This window comes from Chinchilla lanigera, unplaced genomic scaffold (genome assembly GCF_000276665.1).
Source record: "Chinchilla lanigera isolate Chin_1 unplaced genomic scaffold, ChiLan1.0 scaffold00037, whole genome shotgun sequence".
Lineage (NCBI taxonomy): Eukaryota > Metazoa > Chordata > Mammalia > Rodentia > Chinchillidae > Chinchilla > Chinchilla lanigera.
Window position 1 is genome coordinate 14414063 of NW_004955438.1, and position 26018 is coordinate 14440080.

At 39.4% G+C, this 26018-nt stretch overlaps 1 protein-coding gene across 8 annotated transcripts in view; it reads right to left on the bottom strand.

Moving 5' to 3' along the window:
- The window catches only part of Atxn3 (ataxin 3), a 38043-nt gene that overhangs the window by 8648 nt on the left and 3377 nt on the right, over positions 1–26018 (bottom strand). For 2 of the 8 annotated variants that reach the window (XR_261931.1, XM_005390322.1), the window contains exons 1-9: positions 25924–26012; positions 18741–18905; positions 18546–18590; positions 16187–16272; positions 15262–15328; positions 12298–12385; positions 6546–6678; positions 5278–5444; positions 3728–3824 (exon numbers count right to left, since the gene is read on the bottom strand). Coding sequence is in view for 6 of the 8 variants with exons in the window: in XM_005390322.1 (XP_005390379.1) it covers positions 3728–3824; positions 5278–5444; positions 6546–6678; positions 12298–12385; positions 15262–15328; positions 16187–16272; positions 18546–18590; positions 18741–18905; positions 25924–25947 (872 nt within the window). In the remaining 2 variants the exon portion in view is untranslated. Of the gene's footprint in view, positions 1–3689; positions 3825–5263; positions 5445–6545; positions 6679–12297; positions 12386–15261; positions 15329–16186; positions 16273–18545; positions 18591–18740; positions 18906–25923; positions 26013–26018 lie in introns of those variants that run through there. The other 6 variants (XR_001235139.1, XM_013517193.1, XM_013517194.1 and 3 more) reach the window with 4 other exon arrangements.

The window sequence follows — 26018 nt, forward strand, 5'->3', positions numbered from 1 at the left end:
GCTGGCTCTGAACACACAGCGATCTTTCTGCCTTAGGCTCCCAAGCGCTGGGATTACAGGCGTGTGCTACCATGCCCTGCTAACAAAATAATTTATGCCCGCTGCTTAATTTGATGCTCATAACACATGAGTTAAGACAGGTTTTACAGTGACATAGATGATGTAATAGTTTTGCTTGGGATTTTATGACAGAAAAAAACAGATTTAGAGATTACTGCTGGGAAAAAGTCATACCTATGAAAATATTATATAGTAACTCATTGAGTAGGAATTTATAATAGGTAAATTTTTAACAGTATTTTTTGCACAAAAAGAAATCCTACGATGTGGATTTATGTGTGAATATTGTAGTTACTGCATTACATATGAAGCTTTAAATATTCAATGGGAGGAGGGAAAAAAAAACCTATGAAATTGTATGAATGACAAGTAAACATCAGGATTAATTTTGGAGGAAACACAATCTCAGAGTCATGGGCCAAAGACAGAAACTAGAGAGACACCTAGGGTAACTAATCAACAATTTTAGTGAAAGGCAAATAAGAGCTTCTCAGTTCTTCTATAAATGAGCTCTAAGAAGTTCTGTATGTGAGCAAATGTTAAACACCAATTAGTTCTTAATTTCTCAATAACACGTGACTACATAAAATATTCTCTAGTTCTCTGTAGTCTCACTAGTACTTTCAAGGTCAAACAAGGCAGCAGAGGCTAAAGCCATCTTCAATAAATAACCAACTACCATTCAGTAAGGAAGAAGACATGCCAATATGTAAATATTTTACAAGGGTACAAGGTTGACTGAAACATGTTTACTAAAACACACTAGTTAATTGTTTTCTAAGCATGCTTATTATAACATTATAACTAATGAAATTATCTTTACTACTATTGAAAGCAAAATATACACTGGAAATTTCATATTTTTGAAAGCAAAATATACACTGGAAATTTCATATTTTTGATGCAAAAAATTAAAAAATGCTTTTAAACACAAAAGGTTTGATTTTATACGTTACATCTTCAGATGGTTTCCTTTTCTTAGTTGTATCTGTGAATTTTGTAGTTTCTCTATAAAGCGCATCTGTTTGGCCCATTTTATTCTGGTCAAAAAAAGTCTCACATAAGCCTGACAAAAATGTCATTTGGGATCTATTTTGGAAAACAATTTAGAAATCTGCACTGAGGCCTTAAGAATGATTACATCTATTGCTGGGCATAGTGGCACACACCTGTAAGTTCCAGCACTTCAGGAGGCTGATAGTTTGAGGCCAGTCTGGGCTACATAGTGAGTTCAAGGCCAGCCTGAACTATATAGCAAGACCTTATCTCAAAAAACCAAAAAATGAAAAATAAAACAAATGATTATATCCTGTAACCCAATATTAGACATCTTGAGAACAGTTACAAGAAATGATACGAAACTTGGAGCATGGAGTCAATGAGAGGATCGTTCACTGCACTATGGATCATAACCACAAAGATAAAAATGTTCATATGTAAGTTATGCTAATCCATGGACTTTATGAAGTCTCATGCAGCCTACTATACAGTATTTACCATCAAGGGAAAACAGGTACAACTAATCTCACCAATCTACACTGTGTGTCTGCATGACAAGGAGACAGTGTGCCCAGATACTAGTACCAGTCAGTGAGGGACAACAGACAGGGGCTTTTTTAAAAACTATAGAAATTCCTTAAAACAAATTCCTTAAAATAAATTTGCCATAACATTAGTTTATCCACTTCAGTTTTAAGTTATTTTTAATGCTAACTACATACTTTGGTACAGAATTATTGGTAACAAATGTGTCACTATTATTGTACAGCACTAGCATTTGACACTGTTAAAGCTACATACATTTTGGAGACACATACTAAAATAGTTATGAATTTAATAATATGATAATCTTGATTGTTACAAAATAATCCAAGCTTTGTAGGAGAATTGAGAGAATGGGAGTTGGAAACATAAAAAAAACGAGACTGCCCATATGTTGACACTGTATTCAGTCTGAGTAACAGAAAGGGGTTCATAATACTAGATTTCTCTAAATTTGTATATATTTGAGATTTATTCTAATTAAAAATTAAGGAGTTTATTTTAAAATTTAAAAATAAGTGAAAAGCACTAAAAAGCACTCTTTTAACTATGATTAAATTCATTAACCTGAGCCAGGCATAGTGGCACACACCTATAATCCCAGCACTTGGGAGGCTGAGGCAGGACGATCCTTGTAGGTTTGAGACCAGTCTGGGCTACAAAGTGAGCTCAAGGCCAGCCTGAACTGCATAGTAAGACCCTGTCTCAAAAAGACAAAAAAAAAACCATTTATCTATTATCAAAGACTGTATATATCTCACATCAAGAGGATGTTGATAGAGTGAGACCCTGTCTCAAAAAAAAAAAACCCACACATCCCCAGAAAGAGAATGTCATCTGATCAGAACTTCCCTTCATATACTTGAGTTGTGACTGAAAAAACACAGAAAAAAAGGTCAATCTTATCTTCATTATACCACCAGATATGAGCTGATCCAATATTTTAGATACTACTGAAACACTGGCAATTACAATCATAAAATGTCTTCAAATTTCAGAGATGACAACCTTTTTTTTTTTTGTCTTTCTGAGACAGGGTCTCACTAGGCAGTTCACTTTGTAGCCCAGGCTGGTCTTGAACTCACAATGATCCTCCTGCCTCAGCCTCCCAAGTGCTGGGATTACAGGTATGTGCCACCACAACCAGCAACAACATGTGAAAATATGTGTCTTTACATTGACGAAACAGCACCTGCCTGGCAAGTGCAAGGTCCTGAGTTCGATTCCTGGTACAAAAAAAATATTGATGAAATACAGTAAGTTATTGAGTCAAACTTGGTGGTAGAGGCCTGTAATCCCAGCACGTGGGAGCTAAGGCATGAGGATTGCTGCAAGTTCGAGGCCAGCCTGGGCTACAAAGTGAGTGGAAGGCTACCCTGAACTGCATAGTGAGACCCTGTCTCAAAGAGACCAAAAAATAAGTTATGGGGCAGATTCAGGCACTAGCCTTTCATTTCTGAGCTAGGATCAGAGGATTTAAATACCCATTATAGTTCTTATAATTTTTAAGGTAGTTTTATTTTTCTTTAAAAAAGAAAGGGGAAGACGACTTGTGAGTAACAGTTACAGGAAAGAAAGATTCTTCCATAGTGTGAAAATCTCTGCAAGCACTTACACAGCTGGGTCCAACATAAAGTTTCAGGAGTTGCTGATTCAGATTTATAGTTTTCTTCCATGCCTGAAGCTGACAGATATGCAGGCCCTGCCTAAAGTGGCAATGAGCAGGACGTGAACTACCACCTCTAACTGGGAGTGTGTTCCCCAAACTAAAATGCTGCTTTTCCTATTAACTGACGGAAGAACCGAGTAGGGTTAACCTGGCAGCCAAGAAGCATATACAAGGGATCAACAGGCACTGTTCCTTCCTTGCCTTAATTCCATTTTCTTTCTGATAAACAAAATTTTATAAGGTTTCCTTCATCCTATTTCACGTAAATTTATTCATTACTACGGCAAAGTTTCTCCCTAAAACTATCGTATATTCACTTCATATTTGTTGTAAAAAACTTAAAAAGTATGTTCAAATGTTCAGAATTCAGCCAGTAGCCAATCATTTATAAACAGAAAAAATAGCCAAGGAAAACATTAAACATGCCAACTGTTTAATTTGTACCAACTACTTTACTTTTCAAAGTAGGCTTCTCTTCTCCTCCGCAGCTCTTCAAATGTAAGATTTGTACCTGATGTCTGTGGAACATCTTGAGATATATTTCTGCAACTACCTGAAAATAAAATAGAACAAAAACCAACTATTTTATTTATCAATTCAAGCAATGATATAGAATTTTTGAGCAAGCTTTCAAAATGTTTTCTTCTTTAAAATATTCTGCTAGTATGCTGTAAATAGGAAGTTTCAGGGAATATCTAAATAAGACACTCTAAATCTAATGCATGTGTATGGCAACCAAAGTTGATACCCATCTGTGGTGTAGCAGCTGTCAGAATTTCTGTCCAACAACCAACCTGGTATGAGATGTCTTTAACACCACAGCTGTGTGCTCTCTTTACCTTATTAAAAATAAAACAGTACTCTCAGACCCATGGCATTCCTGGAAGCAGCTTAAGAAGCATGAAGATATAACAAACCCATCCTCTACATTCCTTTGTCCTCAGTATCTAGGCACTCTGACAGCTGAAATGTTCCCTTATTCTTACTGCTAACAGCACTAACCAGAGATTCTACATAAACTGTGAAAAGATGTAGTAAGAAAAATGAATTCTATAAGAACACCTAAGACTATAAAAACTGGTTTCTATCCAATACTCAGCAAATCTAACAGAGCTCTACTAATCAAAACGGGACTGCATACCATATGGAGTACTCAAGTGTACCTACAGGCAGAGGGTGTTCAGAATAAAAATAATCTTTTTTGTTTGTTTGTTTTTGTCTTTTTGAGACAGGGTCTCACTATATAGTTCAGGCTGGCCTTGAACCCACCTAGTAGCCCAGGCTGGTCTCGAACTCACAATAATCTTCCTGCCTCAGCCTTCCAAGTACTAGGAAGTACTACCCAAGTACAGGGTGTACTACCATGCCTGGCTCAAAAAATAATCTTCACATTAATGGAATCTAAAGTATATTTAGACATTTAATAAATTCATATATGTAAGCTCACTAGTTTAGTAGGAGCAAATCCGTATGAATGAAAACTACAAAAACAAACCATTTTACACTTTTAAGTAAGAAGCTTTGAGCTATGTGTCAACATTTCTCTCTGACTGTATTTTCCAGGGGATACACTGTTACTCTCCCCTAAGCCTTACAGTGGGGCCACTCAGAGAAAGATTAAGCCTTCAGTTTCATAGCCAAAGTGTGATGGATTTTTGTCAAATCAATTGATATGTCCAGTGGCATACATTTATGAAATAGCTGGTCTAGATAAGGGTCATTTGAGTCCCACAGAGATTAACCTCAACCTGTAGTGTTAGCACAGTATTATAACCACATAAAATTAGGAGAAATGAACATAGTTATATTAGCTGAGTGTAACTAATATAGTTTTAATACAGGTTGTAACAGTGATTTGTACTACAAGAGAAGCTAACTATACACAGATAGCTACTATTTCTGCTGTAATTGTCAGAAAGTTTCTCTTAATACCCTTCTACAAAAGCAAAGAATAATCTGAACCAATTCATCAAAAATGAATAAAGTACCCACCAAAATATTTATACCTTGCATACTGAGCTGAATGGCCCTGCGGAGATCTGCTTCTTCATCTTCCATGTCAATTTCCTGACGACTTAGTGCCAGAGCCCTCTGCAAATCCTCCTCATCTTCATCTAACATTCCCGACCCATCGTTTCCTTCTAAGACTTGTTCCAGATCTGTTTTAAGGACTCTAAAGAATAAAAACACTCACAGTAACTGTAGCCCAGTCTTCAATTTTAGACACGTCATACAGGCGTTTTCACACTAAAGGGTTTTTTTGAGACAGGGTCTCGCTATGTAGTTAAGGTTAACCTTGAATTCACTATGTAGCCCAAGCTATTCTCAAACTAGCAGTGCTTCTCCTGCCGCAGCCACCTGAGTGTGGGGATTACAGGTGTGCCCCACTACACCCAGCTTGTACATTAAAAATTTTAAGTAAATTTAAAAACATGTTTTCAGTAGATAGGGCTGGTTATATAAAGATTATGTTATAAACTGGGAGTAGTGGCATACACCTGTAATCCCGGTGCTCTGTAGGCTGAGGCAGGTGGATTGCTGCAAGTTCAAAGCCAGCTTGGATTACATAGTGAGGTCCTGTTTCAAAAAACAAACAAAAAAAAACACAACAAAAACAAACAAAAAAAGGATTGTGTTATGTAATTCAGAGAGGGTTTTTATGCTTGTTTTTTGAGGCATGGTCTCACTATGTAGTTCAGACAACTCACTATGTAGTCTAAGATGCCCTTGCTGTCACGACAATCCTTCCGACTCAGCCTCTCAAATACTAGGATTACAGGCGTGTACCACCACATCCACTTTACAGAGAGGTAATTCAATGAAGCTCAAAAAAACATAAAGCCCAGCTGGGTACAGAGAAGCATATGTGTAGTCCCAGCTTCCTGGCAGGCTAAGGCAGGAGGCTAGCAAGTTTGAGGCCACCCAGGGTAACTCAGAGAGACCTTATCTCAAAAAATAAAAAGGGCTGGAGTATAGCTCAGTGGTAGAGTGCCCCTGGATTTGATCCCTAGTACTAAAAATGAGGGGAAAAAAATAAGAACAAATAAAAGAAGAAAGAGAATAATAATAAGGAAACTAGGGGTACAGCTCAGTGGGTGAGCATGTATTCCAGGCCCTGCGTTTTATCCGCAGCACTACAAAAAATAAAAATAAATAAATATGAGGTTTAAAGAGAGCCACCAACAGCAAAAAACATGTTCAATGTAAGCATAAAAATTTTGTTCTTGCAATGAAAATATTATCATATATTGCAAATTTCAGGCTTTATTTTTACCTCTGTTCTTTCAGTTGTGCTAATTCTTCTCCAATGAGTTTTGGTCGATGCATCTGTTGGACCCTGATCATCTGGAGAAGTTGGTCAGCTTCACAATCTGGCAGATCACCCTTAACGACAAATATAGAATAACCTAAAAAAGGCAAACATAAACTAAAGCAACTAGTAAGAGATTCAAAATTGGTTTAAAATGATAGCAGACAGACAAAACTGATCCAAAATGGTAGCAAAAAAGCACTCTGGATTCTTTATTCACATAATGTACTGAACCAGAGGGAGAAGAGCAAAACGGAAAATGAGAAAGAGAGAGCAAGAGAAGCAACCTAGCATAGCGGGGGCGGAGGGGGGACCAACTAAAGACTCAGAAAGAACTTAGTTCAAATGATGATTCTTTTGTTGTCTGCTTTTTTGAGACATGGCTTCACTACGTAATTCAGGCTGGCCTCAGACTTGTGACAATCTTCCTCCCTAGCCCCACAACTGCCAGGATTACAGGCATGCACCACCATGCCTCGCTCCAAATGATGATTCTCACAGGCACTAGCATGGTGACCTAAGACCAGTTCTGAAAGTCTCAGAGCCTTACTTTCCCCACTTGTAAGCCTGGAAGGAGCCACCATGAGAAACAAAGGAAATACTTTTCGTAAGGACTCTACTAATACAGCGCCTGACAAGACAGAATTCACTAAATGGTGACATGCAGATAAAGGTGTGGGTAAGAGCAGAGGATATGGAATTAGGCTGCTGGGCTTTACTCTCAGTTCTTCTGCTTCCAAGCTACATGTTGTCTAGCAATCATTTTACACATCTGTCTTGGTTTTTTTAATTGCTGAGCAGATGATGATGGAACTTTGCTCATAGGCCTGATAGGAGGACAGAGTCAGCTGCTGTGTAACATGGGTAAAATGAATCACCTGTGGAAACAGATGCACACAGACCCCTTTCTCATTCAAAATATGAGCTGGGAAGCCATCCAAAAATCTACTCAACGTGTCCAACATGTGGGCTCATGTTTTGAAAGAATTTCACTGGCTCGGTGTATTTTTATAAATATGAACAAAGAAAGCCAGGGTATTTCTAGTTGGATGTTCCACACAGAAACTGAGTTAAAGGTAGTCTATACCCAGGTCACTTTAATCAATTTAAAGTTTTTCTATCATAAATTTTTCCTAAACTTTGGTGATTGTTATTGGATGTCCTTTAAAGGATAACCAAACAGATCAAAAGGGTTATATATGGAAAAACTCAAAGGAATACAATTAATTTCTTCGAAAGGACAAAGTATACTCAGGAATTCAGATGACTTACTATGTTTTCTCCTATTAAAACTGTTTCTAGATCCCCAAATAAATGTTAGCTCGCCATGGTACTCCATGGAGCCCATCGAAGAGCAGATACTCTGCCTGGTCCAGGTAATACACTTCAGGTAATACCTGGTTTTCATCAAGACTTCACTAAGAGTCTTTATTAAGAATGCTAGGAAGTCACTGATTGGTAAACCTGAGGGTGTGACGTAACGTTCATTACATTTTTTATACAAAGCAATCTGGCTGCTTTATCCATACGATACATAGCAGTGGTGGCAAATCCACGGCTCCTGTGTCACTGCTGGCTGTTGTCACTGAAAGCTCTGAAAGGTTCGGCATCACTGATACACAAGAAACAGGGTGCAAGACAAGTGGCCTTTATTGAAATGGGAACCTGACAGGTAGTATGTACGGGTAGAAAACCAAAACAAAGCTTAGTCTTTGTGGCACACTCGATTTAAAATGCTTTCTGGACTTGCAAGTGAAGATGTTCAAGTTTGTAATTAGAGCCAGGCATTGTGGCACACACAGTAATCCTAACTCTTGGGAGGCTGAGGAAGGAGGATCTCCATGAGTTCAAGGCTAGCCTAGACTATGTACTGAGTTTAGGACCAGCCTGAACTACACAGTGAGACCCTGTCTCAAAAAAACAAAATAAATAGGCAGGTAAATAGGAATTTGGTGTTCAGATAAATGTCTATGCAAAAGACAAAGCTCGGGAATTATCAACATATAGGTTTAGTTCAAGATGACATTTAAACTGGTGGGATGGTACAAAATTAAGAAGTTGTCCAGTAACTGACCTCTGGGTCACTTCAATAAAGACTGGAAAGAATAAATTAATATCCACAAAAGGAATCTGAAAGCAGCAGCCAGCATGAAATATGAGAAAAACCATAGCATGGTACCCTGGAAGCCAAGAGCAGGTAATTTTTTAAGAAAGGAATGTAGTTAGAAACTGAGGTTTTAGGTATGAAAGAGACAAAAGTATTTAAAAAAAAAAAAAAAAACCTAAAGAAGTAAAAACACTGTAATTATAGATGCAAATTGGAAATAATGACATGATGGCCAGCTCAGTAACAATAAGCATGCTAATGCTGATGCCAACTGTGATCTCTAAGTACTGTTATTAAAGGAACTTGGTACCCTTAGGGAAATGAGTAACCAAGGCCAGGACAAGAAATATACCTGCAACGTCTCCATACAAGCCTTCGCAAGGCTCGGTGCTCATGTCAGATACTTGGGATCAAACTCAAAATATTCCCACTAGTCCATGATGGCACAATTTGAATACTAACATGAATCACCAAAATGGGCTGAAACACATAAAACTGTGCTTTAACTGACTTGTTTACAATAATGTTTTAAAGAAAAGAAAGATACTACTTAGTCTCTTTTGTAAGACATATAAAACCACTTAATTTTAAAAACTGATAAATGGAACTGGGGCGATAACTGAGTGGCAGAGGGCATTCTTAGCATGTGTGAGGCCCTGGGTTCAATCTTTAGAACACACACATTCACAGAAATAAAGAAAAACAAGTGTTTATCCTCTTTTTTCTATACAAGCCATTACTTTAGGGCAACTAAATAACTAACATGAGAGCTTATTTGTACAGAAGTATTTTGGCTAATGAATGAAGGAATGGCAAGACTCTAATATCACCATTTTGTAACCTTTAATGAAATAAAGGGATTGAGAGATTAAGCATTCTAAACTAAGATCACAGCCAGGTGTTGTGCTGCATGACTGCACTCCTAGCACTCAAGACGCTGAGCCAGGAGAATCGCTGAGAGTTTGAGGCCAGCCTGAACTACACAGCGAGACAAAAAAAAAAAAAAGCTAAGATCAAAAAAGACAATCCCATACCAAGTACCACATGTCAATCCTCCCCATAAACTCAACCTGAATCTGATCAAGTACCCAGGACCAGCCTTTAGAGTACTCAGAGGTCAGAAGAAAGTGGGTGCAATGAACACAATCGAGAGTGTGGGAAACAGGACAAATGCACCATTTTCTCTGCCCAATAAATAAATAAAAAATATGGAGAAGGGGAGAGGAAGTCTCTACTTAGACTTAGAAAATATACCAATTCTTTTTTGGTACCAGGAATTGAACTCAGGACCTGGCACTTTCCAGACAGGTGCTTGTGCTGCTGAGCTATATCCCCAGCCTGAAAATACACCAATTCAGTGCAATCACTGAACCTTATTTCAACCCAGGTTGAAATGCACAAATCCTAAGAGACAAACAGGAATATATGAGATCTGAACACTGACTGGGTATTTGATGTTATTAAAAGAACTGTGGTTAAAATTTTTTAGGTGTAATTACAGCATTGTCAGCTATATGTTTTTTAGAAGTGTGCTTTTAAAGATTTTAGTAAGAAAAGTTACAGAGAAAATGATGTCTAGTATGTGCTTCAAAATAAACAGGAGAAAGAAGGGAGCATATACAAAAGACAGTAAGCCATAAGATAATTGTAAACACTGGGTGAAAGGTACATGGGACAGAGGTCATTATATTATTTCTCTTCTTTATATTTATTTGAAATTTTTTATAAACAGCTTCATTCTGTTCGTTTTGAGACAGAACTGAATACCAGAACTGGCAATGTTTGGGTCACTGGTAGCCCCAAAATGTGGGTTTGTCAGAGACATGCTGGTGCTGACTACGACTGGAATGAGTTCAGGAACAAGAGTCAGCCAGGTGTGGTGGTGCATTCCTATAATCCCAGCTACTTGGGAGGCTGAGGCAGGAGGATGTGGGCAACTATGCAAGAACTTGTCTCAGAGTAAAATTTAAGAAGGGCTGGGGAAATATTTCAGTGCTCCCTGGATTGAATCCCCAGAACTGGGACTGGGACTCAGGCACAGCATACTAGCAGTGTTTCTCAGAAGGAAATTTAAAATGGGAAGGCAGCTTGAACTCTAAGGAGAGGCCTTTTCTTTTTAATCACTGGAGGTAAAGATCTTATTGCTCCATTGATAGGAATTTTTTTTAAAAAGAGAAGGTAAATGTATCACTCAGAAGAACGGAGAGATAGAACCAGGAACATCTTGAGTAGGTAGGAGGAGTTAGGATCCAACCCACACAGAGGAACTGGTCTTGGTTAGATGCAGAGGAGGGTCCATCTACTTTAATAGGCTCAAAGCACAAGCAGAGATATACGCAAGCTGAAAGATTTGCTGGTAGAAAGATAAAAAGTTTTCTCTTAATTGTTTCTATGTTCTCAATAGATTACAAAGGAAGACCATAGGCAATGTATAAAAAAGGGAGAAGAAAGTGGCTAAAGGTCTGGAGAGTTGTAAATTTCATTCGGAATTTGTAGTAACAAATTTAAAGTGAAACCAATCAATGTATTTTTTGTTATTTTTAAGCTATGTTCTGCTGCTCTGGTACAGGAATGGTGAAGGCCAAGATCTGACTTTTAACTAGGGTAGAAATTTTTGTCATTTAAGCACGATGGAAAAAAGCTGGGGGCTGGGATGTAGCTCAGTGTAGCTCACTTGCCTTATATTTGTGAGGCCCTGGGTTAAAAAATAAAAAGAAAGAAAAAAGTATGATGGAGGGGAAGAAAAGGAAAGAAGTTGAAGAATGCCAGAGTGAAAACAATGATGGATTATAGAAAATAAGCACACAGTAAAAAAAAGAAAGTAAAGGTATAAGGGGAGTATTTGGGTCCACGGTACAGGAAAAAGAATTGTTAGAATAGCGAAAACAGAAAATATGGTGTAAAGATAGGAGGCAATAGACAACAAAATATTTATAATTGGGATTTGAAAGTAGTTATGGTTATTGGTACAGTAATGGCAAGAGTGAAAAAAATGACCTTTGAAAGTAAGAAAGTATTGGATTTATTATTGATGCAGAAATCATTAAAAGTGTTATAAGGAACTAAAGGGGAGGGAGGGAGAGATAGATAGATTAGAAAGATCGATCACATGCTCAAGGTCCTAAAATCTCAGTACACGGATGACTGCAAAATGGCAAGGGCATGTATTTCGAAGGATCTGGTGTTACAGGGAAAAAGCATCCTAGAAGGTACAAGGAGGAACAAGAACACACCCCTCCTCGCTTCCCTGTGTATGCGGGATATGGAAGAAATGGTTATTACTTAGAAGGGCTGCAAAGGACCAGGTGTCTAGGAGAACTCACACTTAACACCATCATCCAAATCACAGCCCTAAGTTCACCACCTAAAATGTAAAGATGATTCCTGCATTGTCAGGATAACAACACTGTCACACTCGTATCTAATGACCCAGTATTTTGTATTTTTCAGACAATGTCATGTTCTCTCACAGACTGGCCTCCAACTTGTGATCCTCCTGCCTCAGCCACACAGAGTACTGGAATTACAGGCATGTGCCACCATTTAAAGACCCCGTTTTATTTAGCTACTTGGAAAGATAACATAACAAAATTTTCGGTATTTATTTACCTTCCTGTTGTAATTGAGCCAAGAAAAGTGCAAGGTATGTATCTGATATTAACTCTGGACCCGTCAAGAGAGAATTCAAGTTAAACCACTGGAAAAAAAAATTGTCAATATTTAAGTTAGTGTACATTATACGTAACATAGAAGTTTCACATGTCAAGAACAGATATAGCCCATCAAAACTTAGTAAAATTATCTAAAAGAATGGGAATATGACAAATAGATTTTCTTTCTTTCCTTTTTTGAGACTGAGACTCATTACGTAGACCAGGCTGGTCTCAATCTTGCAATCCTCCTTCCTCAACCTTCTGGCTCTCAAATTGAGATTTTGAAAAAGTAACTGAACAATGTGATTTTTTAAAAAAATGAATTAGAATATTGCAGATATATCATTATTAAAATGCTCTTTTTTAAAAAACTAAAATTTCCTTTAAGCCATAAGCTTTAACCTAGGGCCTTCGCACTGAGCTACTCCCCAAACCTTTTTTTTAAGACAGGGTCTTGCTAAGTTGTTAAATTGACCAGGCTGGGTTTGAACTTGCAATCCTCCTAGCTCCACCTCTCAGAGTGCTGGGGTTACAGGTATGAGCCACCATTCCCTACTCTAATAGTACTTTAAAATGGCTTTATTGATAGCTATAATGAAATATTTTTTAAAGTACCAGTCCATTACTATCATACTGACGTATGGAAAAATGACAACTACACAGTTTTCCCACTACTGATGATTTTGGTCAACAGACTCTGTGTGAGATATCAGACAGTCCAGAGTTCATAGTAACTATCTCATTTTAACAAAATCACTAAGTCACCATAGAATTAAATTAATGGCACTGTCACGACCTCAAAGGAGTCCTAACAACCCACAAAGTACAAAAAGTTTCAGAGGTTATTATCAGTATCACGAACAATATTTTCCTGGATTTTGACACTGCTGATAATATATTTTTCAGTAATCTCATTCATTACCCAAATGTAACTTTAAATAAAAATATAAATCAAAACGAAAGATGATAAACTAAAAGTTGACATCTGCAGTATTTGTCAAGGATAAATTAAAGTATAAAAATCCAATTTTGAGGTTTAACTTTATCTCAAAATAGTAAGATGTAAGTTTCCCCACAAACGAACAAGAAATCTGTGGGATCTAAATTTTCAGACCTTAAAACTCCAGTTTTCACCTTATATAAAAAAAGTAAACAAGGTTAAATACTCGCAGCAGTGACTTGCCCTGTTTTTTCCAGTTGAATCCCTCTCAGGCTGCTCTCCACTCTAAGCCTTTACACCACGCTAAATCTCCATAACTTGCTCCTGAAATTCAGGAAGGACTTAAGCTCTTTTTGTTTTGCTAGCGGGGTTGAACCCAGGGCCTTGTACTTGCCCACTTTCATGTGTTCTACCATTGATCTACAGCCCCAGCAATGATCATTTAAAACGAGGCTCCGTCTAGGTACCTGACTTAAAAGGTACCAACAAGGTTTTTGTTTAGAATTACCTTCTATTGATTTAATGCAACACACTTTCTTGACTTTATGTTCTTTTTTTATTTACTTATTTCATTTTTATTTTTTATTTTTTTTTTGGTTTTTCTCTGGTACCGGGAACTGAACTCATGACCTTGCACTTGCCAGGCAGGCGCTTTGCTGCTGAGCTAAATCCCCAGCCCCAACTTATTTCATTTTTAAAAAAGTTTTATCAAGGTGTAATTGACATGCAACAAACATACCAATAAACAGTAGAGTCTGTAAGTTTTAACATTTGTATGCCCCCAGGGAAGCAACAACACAACCAAGACAGTGAACACTGTCCTTGTGCGGGGGGTGTCCCGTTCACCTCTGGGGTCCTCCCTTCTCATTCCTCTCTCTCCACATCCCACACAATTACTGGTCAATCTGCTCTCTATCTCTGAAAGTTAGTTCTCATTTTGTAGACTTTTATATAAATGGAAGAGTGTAGTGTGTAGTATTTTATATCAAGCTTCTTTCAGCTTAATTATTCTGAGACATGTCCGTGTTGTTGCATGTTATCAATAGTTCTTTCCTGTTTATTTTACAAGCTGGTTTTCAATAATCCTCTAAAATTGAAAACTCTAAGAAAAAGGGCTTTAAACAAGTGCTTCTGAAAAATGTGTGAAGACACATTCTACTTTTTTTTTTAACAGAAGTGATTCTACATAGGTATATCTACTCCATTACATTTTGGAATCATTTCAATAACCTTGTTAAACACTAAAGCAAACAACACAGTTGAGGTATTCATTCATTTATGTCTGACATGATTTCTGGCCTTGTGACAGTACTGTGCTAAATACAAGCTATAAATCTGATAATTAATGACATTTATCATATAAAAACCCACTGAAGAGTAATTACATTTGCATCATCTGAAATACAGATTTTTTTGTTGAGACAGGGTCTCCCTATGTAGTTCAGGCCAGGCTTAAACTCACTATGCAGTCCAGCATGGCCTTTAAATTGATGTGATCCCCCTGCCTCAGCCTCCTGAGTGCTGGGACTATTAGAATATAAATTGTATATGGTTGTTACAGTGTCTAAAAGAATATGACATTATCTCTCTATTTTAAAGATAGTGTCTAGCTATAGTGTCCAGACTGGCTTAAATGGAGATCCCCCCCATCATGGCCTAAGTAGCTAGGACTACAAGCCCTGTGTCATAGCATCTAGTTGGACATTTCCTCTTAAAATAGCAAAGGGCAAATTTCTACTTAGCAAGACTGAATCCAGACTCAGGATGTAAGGATGTAAGGATGTAGCTCAATGAATGCTTACGTAGGAGGCATGAAGCCCTGAGTTTGATCTCCAGTACTGCCGAAAAACAAAAAAACACCCTCTCTGCCCTGCAAAGTATTTATTGGTCAATTTCATTCTGAAGGCAAAGATCCCTTACATTTTAGTTTAAAACAAGGGTAGAATAAGAAAAAAAAAAATAGGAAAGAAGAAATATTACCTGTTTTCCTAATTTTCTAACTGTAAACCAGTGTTCTTTATAATTGCATATAAATGATTTTTCATTTCTAGAAAAGAAAAAAATATGAAGTATTAAGTTAAAACACTAAGAGTTCTTATTTAGGGATTGAAAATAACCGAGATAGGCCAGGGATATAGCCCAGAGGCATAAGCACCTGCCTGGCAAGTGCAAGGTCTTGAGTTTGATTCCTGGTACAAAAAAAAAAACACCAAGATATATGCCTGTACCCATTCCACAAAACGAACATCACTATTCCGTATTATAAACATGAACTAACTTTAAAAAGTTCCCATTTATTTATTAACTAGCAAGCATTAAGCAAAAATGTAACAACGTAGGATATGTTGACAGGTTCATTATCACCCATTTTCTTTTTTTTCTTTTGTCATTTTGAGACACGGTCTTGGTATGCAGTTCAGGCTGGTTTTGAGCTCACTTTGTAGCCCAGGTTGGCCTCAAACTCACCACGATCCTCCTGCCTCAGCCTCCTGAGTGCTGGGATTACAGGTGTGCGCCACCACGCCCAGCTCTGATTTTCTAAATAAAGGGACACATCTCTCCGACCTCTGCAGCAGCTCAGCAATACCATGCCCAAGTGGCACCCTGTGCGACAGTGAGTGGTACCACAGACAGGGTGCTGGTGAGCTTAGGGGCTACACAGATCCCCACAGACATCAAAGGGAGACAGAGAAAAGTCTATGAGAATGAAAGGGGGACCAGCAAAAGAGCAGCACCCAAGTGCTGGGGTGGAGCTTCATGGTAAAGTGCTTGCCCAGCACGCACAAGGCCCTCAGTTCAATTCCCACCTTCCCGTTCCAAATGTATTTTTCTTCATTAAGAAATGATAACCTTAAAAATCAAATTTAGGAAAAGAAACACTGGAAAAGCAGGAAAAAAATCTTACATGGGATCAATCCTGAGCCTCTGATACTCTGGACTGTTGAACAGGATCAGTTCCAAACCCCAAACTTTCAAGGCATTGCTTATAACCTGTTTAAAAAAAACAAAACAAAACAGCTTTTCATGAGCTAAACTATCAACTCCAAATTTATGCTGTACAAACATTATGTGTTGTACAGCTAATGTGTTGTACAAACTACAAACACTTATGTTTCTACAACACATTAGCTGTACAAACATTGTAGTTTATGTAAATTTCTCTAGAAAGCTATGGTTTTTTAACACTGTTTGCAGCAGGGATAGTGGGACAAGTCAATAAATCCCAGCACTCTGGAGGCTGAGGCAAGACTGTGAGTTTGAGTCCAGCCTGGGCAATTTAGCAATGTATTAAGAACCTATCTCCAGAAAGAAAAAAATAAAATGGCTGGGGATATAGGCCCTGAACTCAATTCCTAGTACTGTAGGACTCAGTTCCTAGTACTATATGCCTGCATAGTATGATTAAATCCATGAACACACACATACCAGGCTTTTTATACCAAGTTTCTGAGATGTTCCAGAGAACCACATAATTTCTAGACATTATTATCTCAAAAATCCAGTAAACTCCTTCTTGAAGTACTGGTTTTGTTTTTGTATTTGTTTGGTTTCTTTAGGCAAGGTCTTATTATACGGCCCAAGCTGTCCTTAAACTTACAAACTCATGATTCTCCTGCCTCAGTCTCTGGAGTGCTAGAATTACACAGGTGCGCCTTCACACCCATCCAGGTGCTGTTCTTAAAACTAATCCAGTACAGCCAGGCATGGTGGTGCACACCTGCTATCCCAGCACTCCAGAAGCTGAGGCAGGAGGATCACCATGAGTTAGAGGCCACCCTAGGCTATATAGTGAGCTCAAGGCCAGCCTGAACTACACAGTAAGACCCTGACTCAAACAAACAAACAAACAAACAAACAAACACAGTCCACTACATACATCTGATAATACAGCTGCTGTCAGCACTGCATTAGAAGTTATATTCAACTCACTACCTGCAATGTCACATCTATTAAAATAATTAGGGGTAACGTTTCATAGATTTTAGACTTCTGTGGTCATGGGTTTGTAATTTGTAGAACAAAAAACAAACTAGTTTACTTCAAACAGAAAAAGAGGGAAATTTCTGAAAATTCATTATCTATCTTCCGAGGAGCCAATAAAGAAACATGTAAGTCAAGCAGTAGCACAGGGGCTGGGGATTTAGCTCAGCGGCACAGTGCCTGCCTGGCAGGCGCAAGGTCGTGAGTTCAGTTCCTGGTACCGGAGAAAAAACAAACAAACAAACAAAACAAAACAAAACAAAAAAAAAGCAGTAGCACAGACAAAAAATGAATGCAACATAGTCAGTAAACATGAACTGGACCAAGAAGGGCGCCACATGCAAAGGAAATGACAAGTGCTGGCCCAAGTGACTTCTGATCTTAGCCCAGCTGCAGCAGTGCTTACCACTAACAGGGACACAGGAAAGCACTGGACAGAAATGTTGGTGAATGGACAGTCGAGGAGAGTAGTACAAGGAGAATACAAACAAAGATATCTGCAGAAATAGGAACCTTAAGAGAACTTCTGAAAGAATTCTGGACACACCTCACACTGTTAAGAGTGACAAATCTATAGATAAAAGAATCTCACAAGTTCATACATATCACATGTTGGGGTGTAGTTCAGTGGTGGAATGCTTGTCTAGCATGCATGAGACCCCAGGTTGGATCCTCAGCACTGCAAGAAATTAACAATGCCTACAGAATTAAAAAGACAGTTATAGGGGCTGGGGATATACAGCATCAGTGTGTGCGCCTAGCACATGTAAGGCCCTAGGTTCGATCCCTAGAATTAGAGGAGAAAAAGGAGATATAAATTTTTTTAAAAGATCAAATGTTAAAAAAAGATCAGAAGTACAACTATAATTAGGGAATCTAATCCTGTTAGGTTGATTTAATGTAAGGTACTGCATTTAAAACATTGTGACTTATTAGAATCAAGGTTACTTTGATCCCCAGGACTGCAAAAAAAAAAAAAAAGTAATAATAATTAAAAAATAATTTTACAAAAACAGAAGAATTAAGATTACTAGCACCTAAAAGCCCTACTCTAAAGCAATGATTCCACAATCCTAATGTTCATGTTTGTCCGTGTAAAAATTCAGTACTCTCACATACAGTCTTACACTCTGTAGACACAATCTGCTGCAAGAATGTCTGAAGGTCACAGCATCACAATGACTATAAAAGGCTGTGGAAAGATATTCCACATCAACCATAAACTGAGCTTAAGCAGTGCCTCAGACAGAGACAGCATTTATTATATGCTTGTGATTACTTACTTGAATAGAAAAAAAGCCACTGTCATCCATATTTCCAGAAGGCTGCTGTTCATTTTGATGAGCAGTGGAAGCAGGGGGAGGGAAAAGGATAAAAAGTGTCATTAGTGTGCATATTTAGAATAACAAAGAATGGCTTTTCTTCTTCTAAACAATACAATTTTGAAAAATGCAACTTAGTGTGTTTAAAATCCTTGCCTGTAAAAATGTTCGATAGTCTTCACTAGTAACTCCTCCTTCCGCCATTCTCATCCTTTCTTCTTCATCCAGCTGGTGGGCAATTGAGGATAACTCCACAGGGCTAAAGTATTCTCCTTGCAATAGATTATTCAGGCAGTGTTGAGCACAAAGTGAGCCTTCTTGCTAACATTTCCAAAACAAAAAATTGAAATGTAATTTATTAAACACTGTACAGTATCTTCTCCTAAAAAGTTTATTAACTTTTTTTTTTTTTTTTTTTTTAGGTTTTTTTCTGGTATCGGGAATCAAACTCACGATCTTGCACTTGCCAGGCAGGGGCTGTGCTGCTGAGCTAAACACCCAGCCTCCTTAACTTTTTAATATAATTAAACTAAACCTTTTAAGCTTTAGGCAAACATGATTAACGCAGGTAGATACATTTTCATTTGTTAACATTAGCTTTATAGTTCTACCATACATGAAGCTACAAAGATGATCAAAACTTTAATAGTGACTTAAAATAAACTTTATCTATTAAATCTGATATTTTAGGGCTGGGGATATAGCTCAGCAGCACAAGCACCTGCCTGGCAAGCGCAAGGTCCTGAGTTCAAATGCTGGTACCAAAAAAAAAAAAAAAAAATTACATCTGAGATTTTACTAAAAACTATACAAACATTTAGCCTCTCTAATTTTCACTGAAAAAATCATCTGTGGAAATTCCAATGGCAAATTATTAATTCTAAAGGGGACTTTTAATCCCTAGATTATTCTTTTATTTTTTATTAGCACATTTGCATTCCTTGTGGGGTATTGGTACGTGTACATAACACATTTTAATTCCTTTTTTCATCTCCTTTCCCTCCCCTTACTATTGGAGAAACATCTATCTCCCTACTTCCTATCATCTAAATTGCTCTGCCCTCCTGCCTTGGCCTCCGGAGTAGCTGGGATTACAGGCACGCACCACTATGCCTGGCTAAAAGTCATTTTTTTCACAAGATAATCTCTACTTGGTCTAAATGTTCCTGGCATTTCAGACTTTCAAGACCAATACAGGCGAGAAAATTCTGTCCTTAAGACTTGTAGCTACAGAGTTGAGGCTCTCTTCAAGGAACCCTACAAATTAGGTGCAGATTATGCACAGGGATGATGAGAACTGCCCCAAACAGACCCCAAGAGCTAGCTCCTGGACAAGCTAACAAGAGAGCTGGCAGCCCAGCTCAGCTTCATAGGGCCATGCTTCCTCTGCATGAAGGGTGGGCACAATTTTCCACAGGGCCAAAGTTTCTTGATGCTGGGCTGCCGGCTTTTCCACAAATTGGGACACTGAGCTCAAATCCTGACTGCCTGGCACCGAGCAGTCTGTCTGTCATTCTCCTCTTCCCACCAATGCTGCTTTCCTTAATGCTAGCTACACCAGTGCTGAAGAGAAAGGGAGATTCGTGGGCAGATGAGCAGAGACCCCAGGTCTGACCTTCTATGAGACAAAACCAGAGAGAACACTTCTTTCTGCTCATGTTGGCCCTGAGCCCTCCTCCTCCAGTGAGGTCTATTTCTTAATTCAACCTGCCTAACAGTGCAAGTTGTTCTCACCAATAGTACACAGTGACTCTAAAGAGCACCACCTTCCAAAGTATATACTTTTCCTGATTAATCAATTTTCTAGGAACAAAAATGTAGAAAGATACAGAGTATATATACACAATGCACTAGAAAGGCATCATTGATACAGTGTGAATCTAAGATGGGGCTCAAAGAAGTTTATCTTCATAGTTTGATACTGAATGTGTCCCTTGGAGCTAGGGAGGTAACTGTCCCTCACACTGCAGCCACAACAGTGACAGTCCTGTCCTCTGTTCTATGTGCTCCTGTACTTGCACTACCAGAAAGCAAGTCCCACTGCATGATATAACATGAAGTGGAGAGATATACAGATGTTCTACTTATATTCCCCTGAAAAGTAAGTATTTAATAAGAGGACAGCCAAATGGCTAAAAATACATGCAACAATGCTTAACTTCCTCAGACATCAGGGAATATATATTATAATCCCAACATATTACTACTACACACTCCAGATTGGCTAAAATGGTAGAGAGGATTAGAGACATAGAAACTATTATGTGGTAGTAAGTGTAAATTAGCATAACCACTTTGGAAAGTTCTTATCTTCTATAGCACAAGATATACTCACCCTATGATTAGCAATTCCACAGGTATGTACACAATGCAAACATGTTCATCAAGGGAAATGTGTAAGATCATTCATAAAAGCACTATTTGTAAAAGCTTGGAAACTGGAAACTATCAAAAGGGATATTTTTGTTTTAAATTTGCATTTGTTTTTATTTATTTGGTTTTTTTATTTCTTTTTTCTATTTGAGCCAGGGTCTTGTTATGTAGTTCAGGCTGGCTTTGAACACATTATGTAGCCCAGGCTGGCCTCGAACTCATGGTGATCCTCTTGCCTCAGACCTCTTGAGTGTTGGGATTACAGGTGTGTGCCACCACGCCCGGCTTGTTTTTATTTATTTAATTTTTTAATTAGTATGATTATGACACACAATGCCAAAGGGATAGTTTGAATCACAGAAGAATAAATTATGTTGTAATAACAAAAAAAACTATATAACAATGAGAACTAATTAACTGCAACTATGTGGATGTTAAATCTCTCAAATAATGTTTTTTTAAAAAATAACAAAACAAAACAAAAAACAACAAAAAGATAGCTGGCCCTGATAGTGCTCTCCTGAAATTTCTGCACTCTGAAAGGCTAAGGCAGGAGGATTTCAAGTTTAAGCCCATTCTCTGTCTCAAACTAAAAAGTGAAAAACAGCTGGGGAGTAGCCAAGTGTGAGGGTTCAGTCTCCAGTACCACAAAAACAAACACCTACATGAATTTTAAAGAAGTACAATGATCATACCTGAGAGTGTGTATTTTCCCGCCTTACATCCACCCTCGAAAGATCCCCAGGTACCTCTTCTCATCAAGCTTTCACCACAGAGTAATAGAACCTCCCTTTGCTAGTTTACATTCAGTGGTGTTGGAATTCCAAGATCTGAGGCCCAGACTTTACTGTGTTGGGCTCAAAGGATGGACAAACTGTATCTCCAGTACTAAGAAGATAGTTTATAAAAACACAAAAGGGTACCTCATTCACATCCACCTCCCAGTCTTCAGGACCAACCTGAAACTATTTAAATCCGTGGAGACACTATTAACTACAACCAACCACGTGAAACCTTAAGATGCTCCCAAAAATGGGCACACAACGTTCATAGTTGAGTAAGGAATAAGTGGCTCGCTATCCCTCCAGTTGCAGCCACAAAAGTGAGAGAAAACTTTGTCTGTCCTCTATCCCTCAGTTTTTGGGTTTTTTTGAGACAAGGTCTCCTGGTGTAGTTCTGGCTGGCCTTGAACTCATTATGGAGCCCAGGCTGGCCTAGAACTCACAGTCATCCTCCTGCCTCAGCCTCCTGAGTGCTGGGATTACAGATGGGCACCACTATGCCTGGTCATCCCTCAGTGTTTTGTTTTGTTTTAGGTGGTGGGGCTTGAACCCAAGGCCTCATGCATACTAACAGCCCTGCCCTACTTCCCACTAGGAAGTTTGGCAAACACAAGGATCTGGGCAAGAGCCATGGCTAGCACTTTGGTAGCACTGACTGCCCACCTAACAGGTTGCTTTCTGAGCACTCCTAACTCTGAGGCAGACATTTCATATCCTTACTCTACAGAAGTGGAAATGAGAGTATAGGGTAACAGGTACCCTGTCCAGGATCATACCAGCAACAAGTGGAATAGCTGAGATTCCAATCCAAGTAAAGGTTTCACACTGTATCTTACCATCACTTCCTCAAGTCATTTACTTGGAATTTGGCTTTTCAAAATATCCTACAGATGGCTAAGGGCCAGCAATCATACAAGGGTTTAAAGGGTGTCACAGAGAACGCGCAGCATCTTTTCAATGTTTTCATGGTTACCATTCCCAGTTAACGTTACATTAAAAGTATCAACTCAGATGACCCAGTGATTGCACCAAGAGCACCCAAAGATGGAAGTAACAACAAAAGTAACAGAAAGTAGGCAGCAGAAAAAGAATAACTCTCACAAAACCAGCAGTTATTGGTCATTTATATTAGGGTTAATGGAAGGGGTTAGTAAACCTTAGCCCGCAGGCCAAATTCAACTTGCTTTAGTAGGTAGAATGTTTTGTATATTTTAAGAGAGTTGGAGAAAAAAAAAACCCACAAACACAAATAAGAATGGGGCAGAGATGTATACAGCCTGCAAAGCCTTAAAATAGTTACAGAAAAGTTGTTTAAGCAAACAGCACGTCTTTAGTGCACAAGGAATTCTGTGTGGATAACTACCCCCCACCACCACCACCATGTAAGAGTTCTCGAAATGTTGCCCAAGCTGGCCTGGAACTCTCGGCCTGGAACTCTCGGCATCACTTTGTGATCCTCCAGTCTCAGCCTTCAACCCGGGTAGCTTGGACTACAGGTGTGTGCCATCCTGCTCACCTAAGGAACTCTCCTATCTATTTAAGTACTAGCTCAGACTGTTTTTACATTCTAACATAATAAAGAGTACTCAAAGTTGAAAATTTAAAAATGTGGAAACCAGTATTCCAAGAGGAAATGGCTACTAGGCCTTCAGTGGGCAAATATCCCTCTACCTACACCACTTTTTGAGGGCCAAAGTAGGTTCTCTGGCTCAAGCATTAAAAGCATGCTGTGGAAGGAAAGGAAAAAATAGCACAGGAAGCTCAAATATTCCCACATGGATTGTGTACGCAAGTAACAATGGGCCCTATGGTTACAAACACAGTTTCTTGAAATATGTCAAAATGTTACAACAGTCTTCATTTGCTAAGGACATACAAGTTCATGACAAAATTAAATGTATCTCTGAAGTATTTTTAAATCTATGCCATGCTCATAATCGAGAATGATTTGCCATGGCTCAGTAAGTCCTTCACTGAAATCTGTCCCAAGGAAGTAACAATCTAGGAGGGGCACTACAGCACACTGGCCAAGGAGGTAATTATCAGTGTTGTTAAAAATATGCCAGGGATATAGCTCAGACAAGCACCTGCCTGGCAAGTGCAAGGTCCTGAGTTTGATTCCCAGTGCCAAAAAAAAAAAAAAAAAAAAATGTATAGAAGGCAGGATCATACAGGCAACAAGTGGAAGAGCTGAGATTCCAATTCAGGTAATCCAGGTAAAGGTTTCACAGTGTATCTTACCATCACTTCAAGTCATTTACCTGGAATTCGGCTTTTCAAAATATCCTAAAGATGGCTAAGGGCCAGCAATCATACAAGGGTTGAAAGAGTGTCACAGAGAACGTGACATAGTGACGTGGTATAGAAGACAGCTTATGTAGTCAGCTTATGAGGAAGGCAGCTAGTTAGTGGAAGGGCCTGAGACAGAATGAGGTGACCAGCCACACTGACAAAAACTATGAACAGACAGTGAACTAGGACTCTGGGCAAAGACTGAATTTCCTCAGGCAGCATGGAGTATATCCTACTCCCTACTAAGATCCTGAAGGGAGGTACAGTCACTGCCTACTAAGATCCTGAATTCTGAGGAAGTTATTGCAAATTAACCAGCTCCTTCTGAGACCATAGTTTACTGTAAACACTGCGGAGAACTGGACTACAGAGTCTGAGTCCCTATTGGTCGTATTAAATCCACACAGTACCTGTGACAGGTGACTCTAACCGATGAAGCAATTCCTGTACCCTACTTGCCTATAGGTAACTCTAAACGAGAAGCCACTGGGCAACCCGCTTCCAGGGCCCCTCCTGTCTCGCAGGAACTATTCCTATTCCCCAATACACCTTTCCTACTCTCACAGTGAGTTCAAGGGGAGCCTGAACTATATATAGTTAGTCCCAGTGTCAAACAACTAAAAAAAAAGGCAAGTCTCAGGAAATCGTGCATAAAGTGTAGAAAGCCTTCCATGCTCAAATCTATGGCAATGTCTGTGAAAATCAGTCATAAAAACATGTATATGCATATAGTTTTCACCCAGTCTCAAACAAATAAGCAAATCTTTCCCGTCCAAGATTCACAAATCATGCCAATTATGTCAAAAGATTAGCGATTGTACCACTCTTCCTTGTCCACATATAGAAATCCATCTGTTCCCAGGTCCCGAAACATTCAAAAATGTTTTCTAAAGAGAAAAAAGCACTGCGTCTAACGTTTAGACTTACATTACAAATGTACACTATTCCACGTTTCTGTTTCCCATGTTTTGTTGTGTGAATTGTCTTAAATAAATGATCATTCCCAAGTACTTAAACCATGTCCTTTTCCCAAAGTGAATCGATTATGAAATAAGATATATGCTCAAGGTGTCCTGAGAAAGGTTTCGATCACACCCAAATGACTTAGTAATTGTTCATGAGAAAAGACCAGTTTCTCAAGATGCCACAAACTATCTCCAACAGTGTGGTGACTGACGAATTGAGCCTAACACCTAAAAACGAAGCTGGCCGGCAGATTCGAAATTATGGGAATACCAAAAGAAACCAAACCCAAACATCCCGTAATAAAACACTTGGAACGGCTTCTCCGCTTTGGAGCGACCGGGATTTTCACTTCCTAAGTGTCGGGCCCCGCAATGGCGAGCCAAGGTCCCCGCCCTCCGAAGGCTCACGAATCAGTGCAGAAGGACGTGAACTAGACCCCAAAGATCTAAGTGCTGGGGACATTCCATTACAGAACGGAGCAGCCAGAGAAGGAAAAGTTAATTCCGCCAGGGGGGCACCTGGGGGAGGGGGCGGTCCTCGGGGAGGGGGTGGAGTCGGGAAGGGTCCAGGGCGGCTTCCGAGAGGAGGCTCTAGGACAGCCGGGAGCTAGAAGGAATCACGGCTACCGCAAGTGGCACGGGGACACCGAAGCTGACTCCCCTCGGTGCTGCCCGCGGCCGCCCCGGCGTGGCCCGGCCCTGGTTCCCTCCTGGATCCCGGAGCTGGTGTCTAAGTGGCGGAGGGCGCAGCTGGGGCGTCAGGGAAGCTCCCCAACCCGGGCACAGCAGGCGGGCGGCGCCCCTCTCCCCGCGAGGGCGGGATGGGGACGCTTCGGGCCCCACCCAGCCCTCCAGGAGGCCGGCGACGCCACCCGCCACGCCCGCCACCGCTCCGCGGACTGCTCCCCACCGAACGCGGACACTCACTTTCTCGTGGAAGATGGACTCCATGTTTATTTGTCTGGAGCCAACGGCCCCCGCGCTGAACCTGCCCCCTCCAGCTCCGCCCCCGGCCCGGGCCC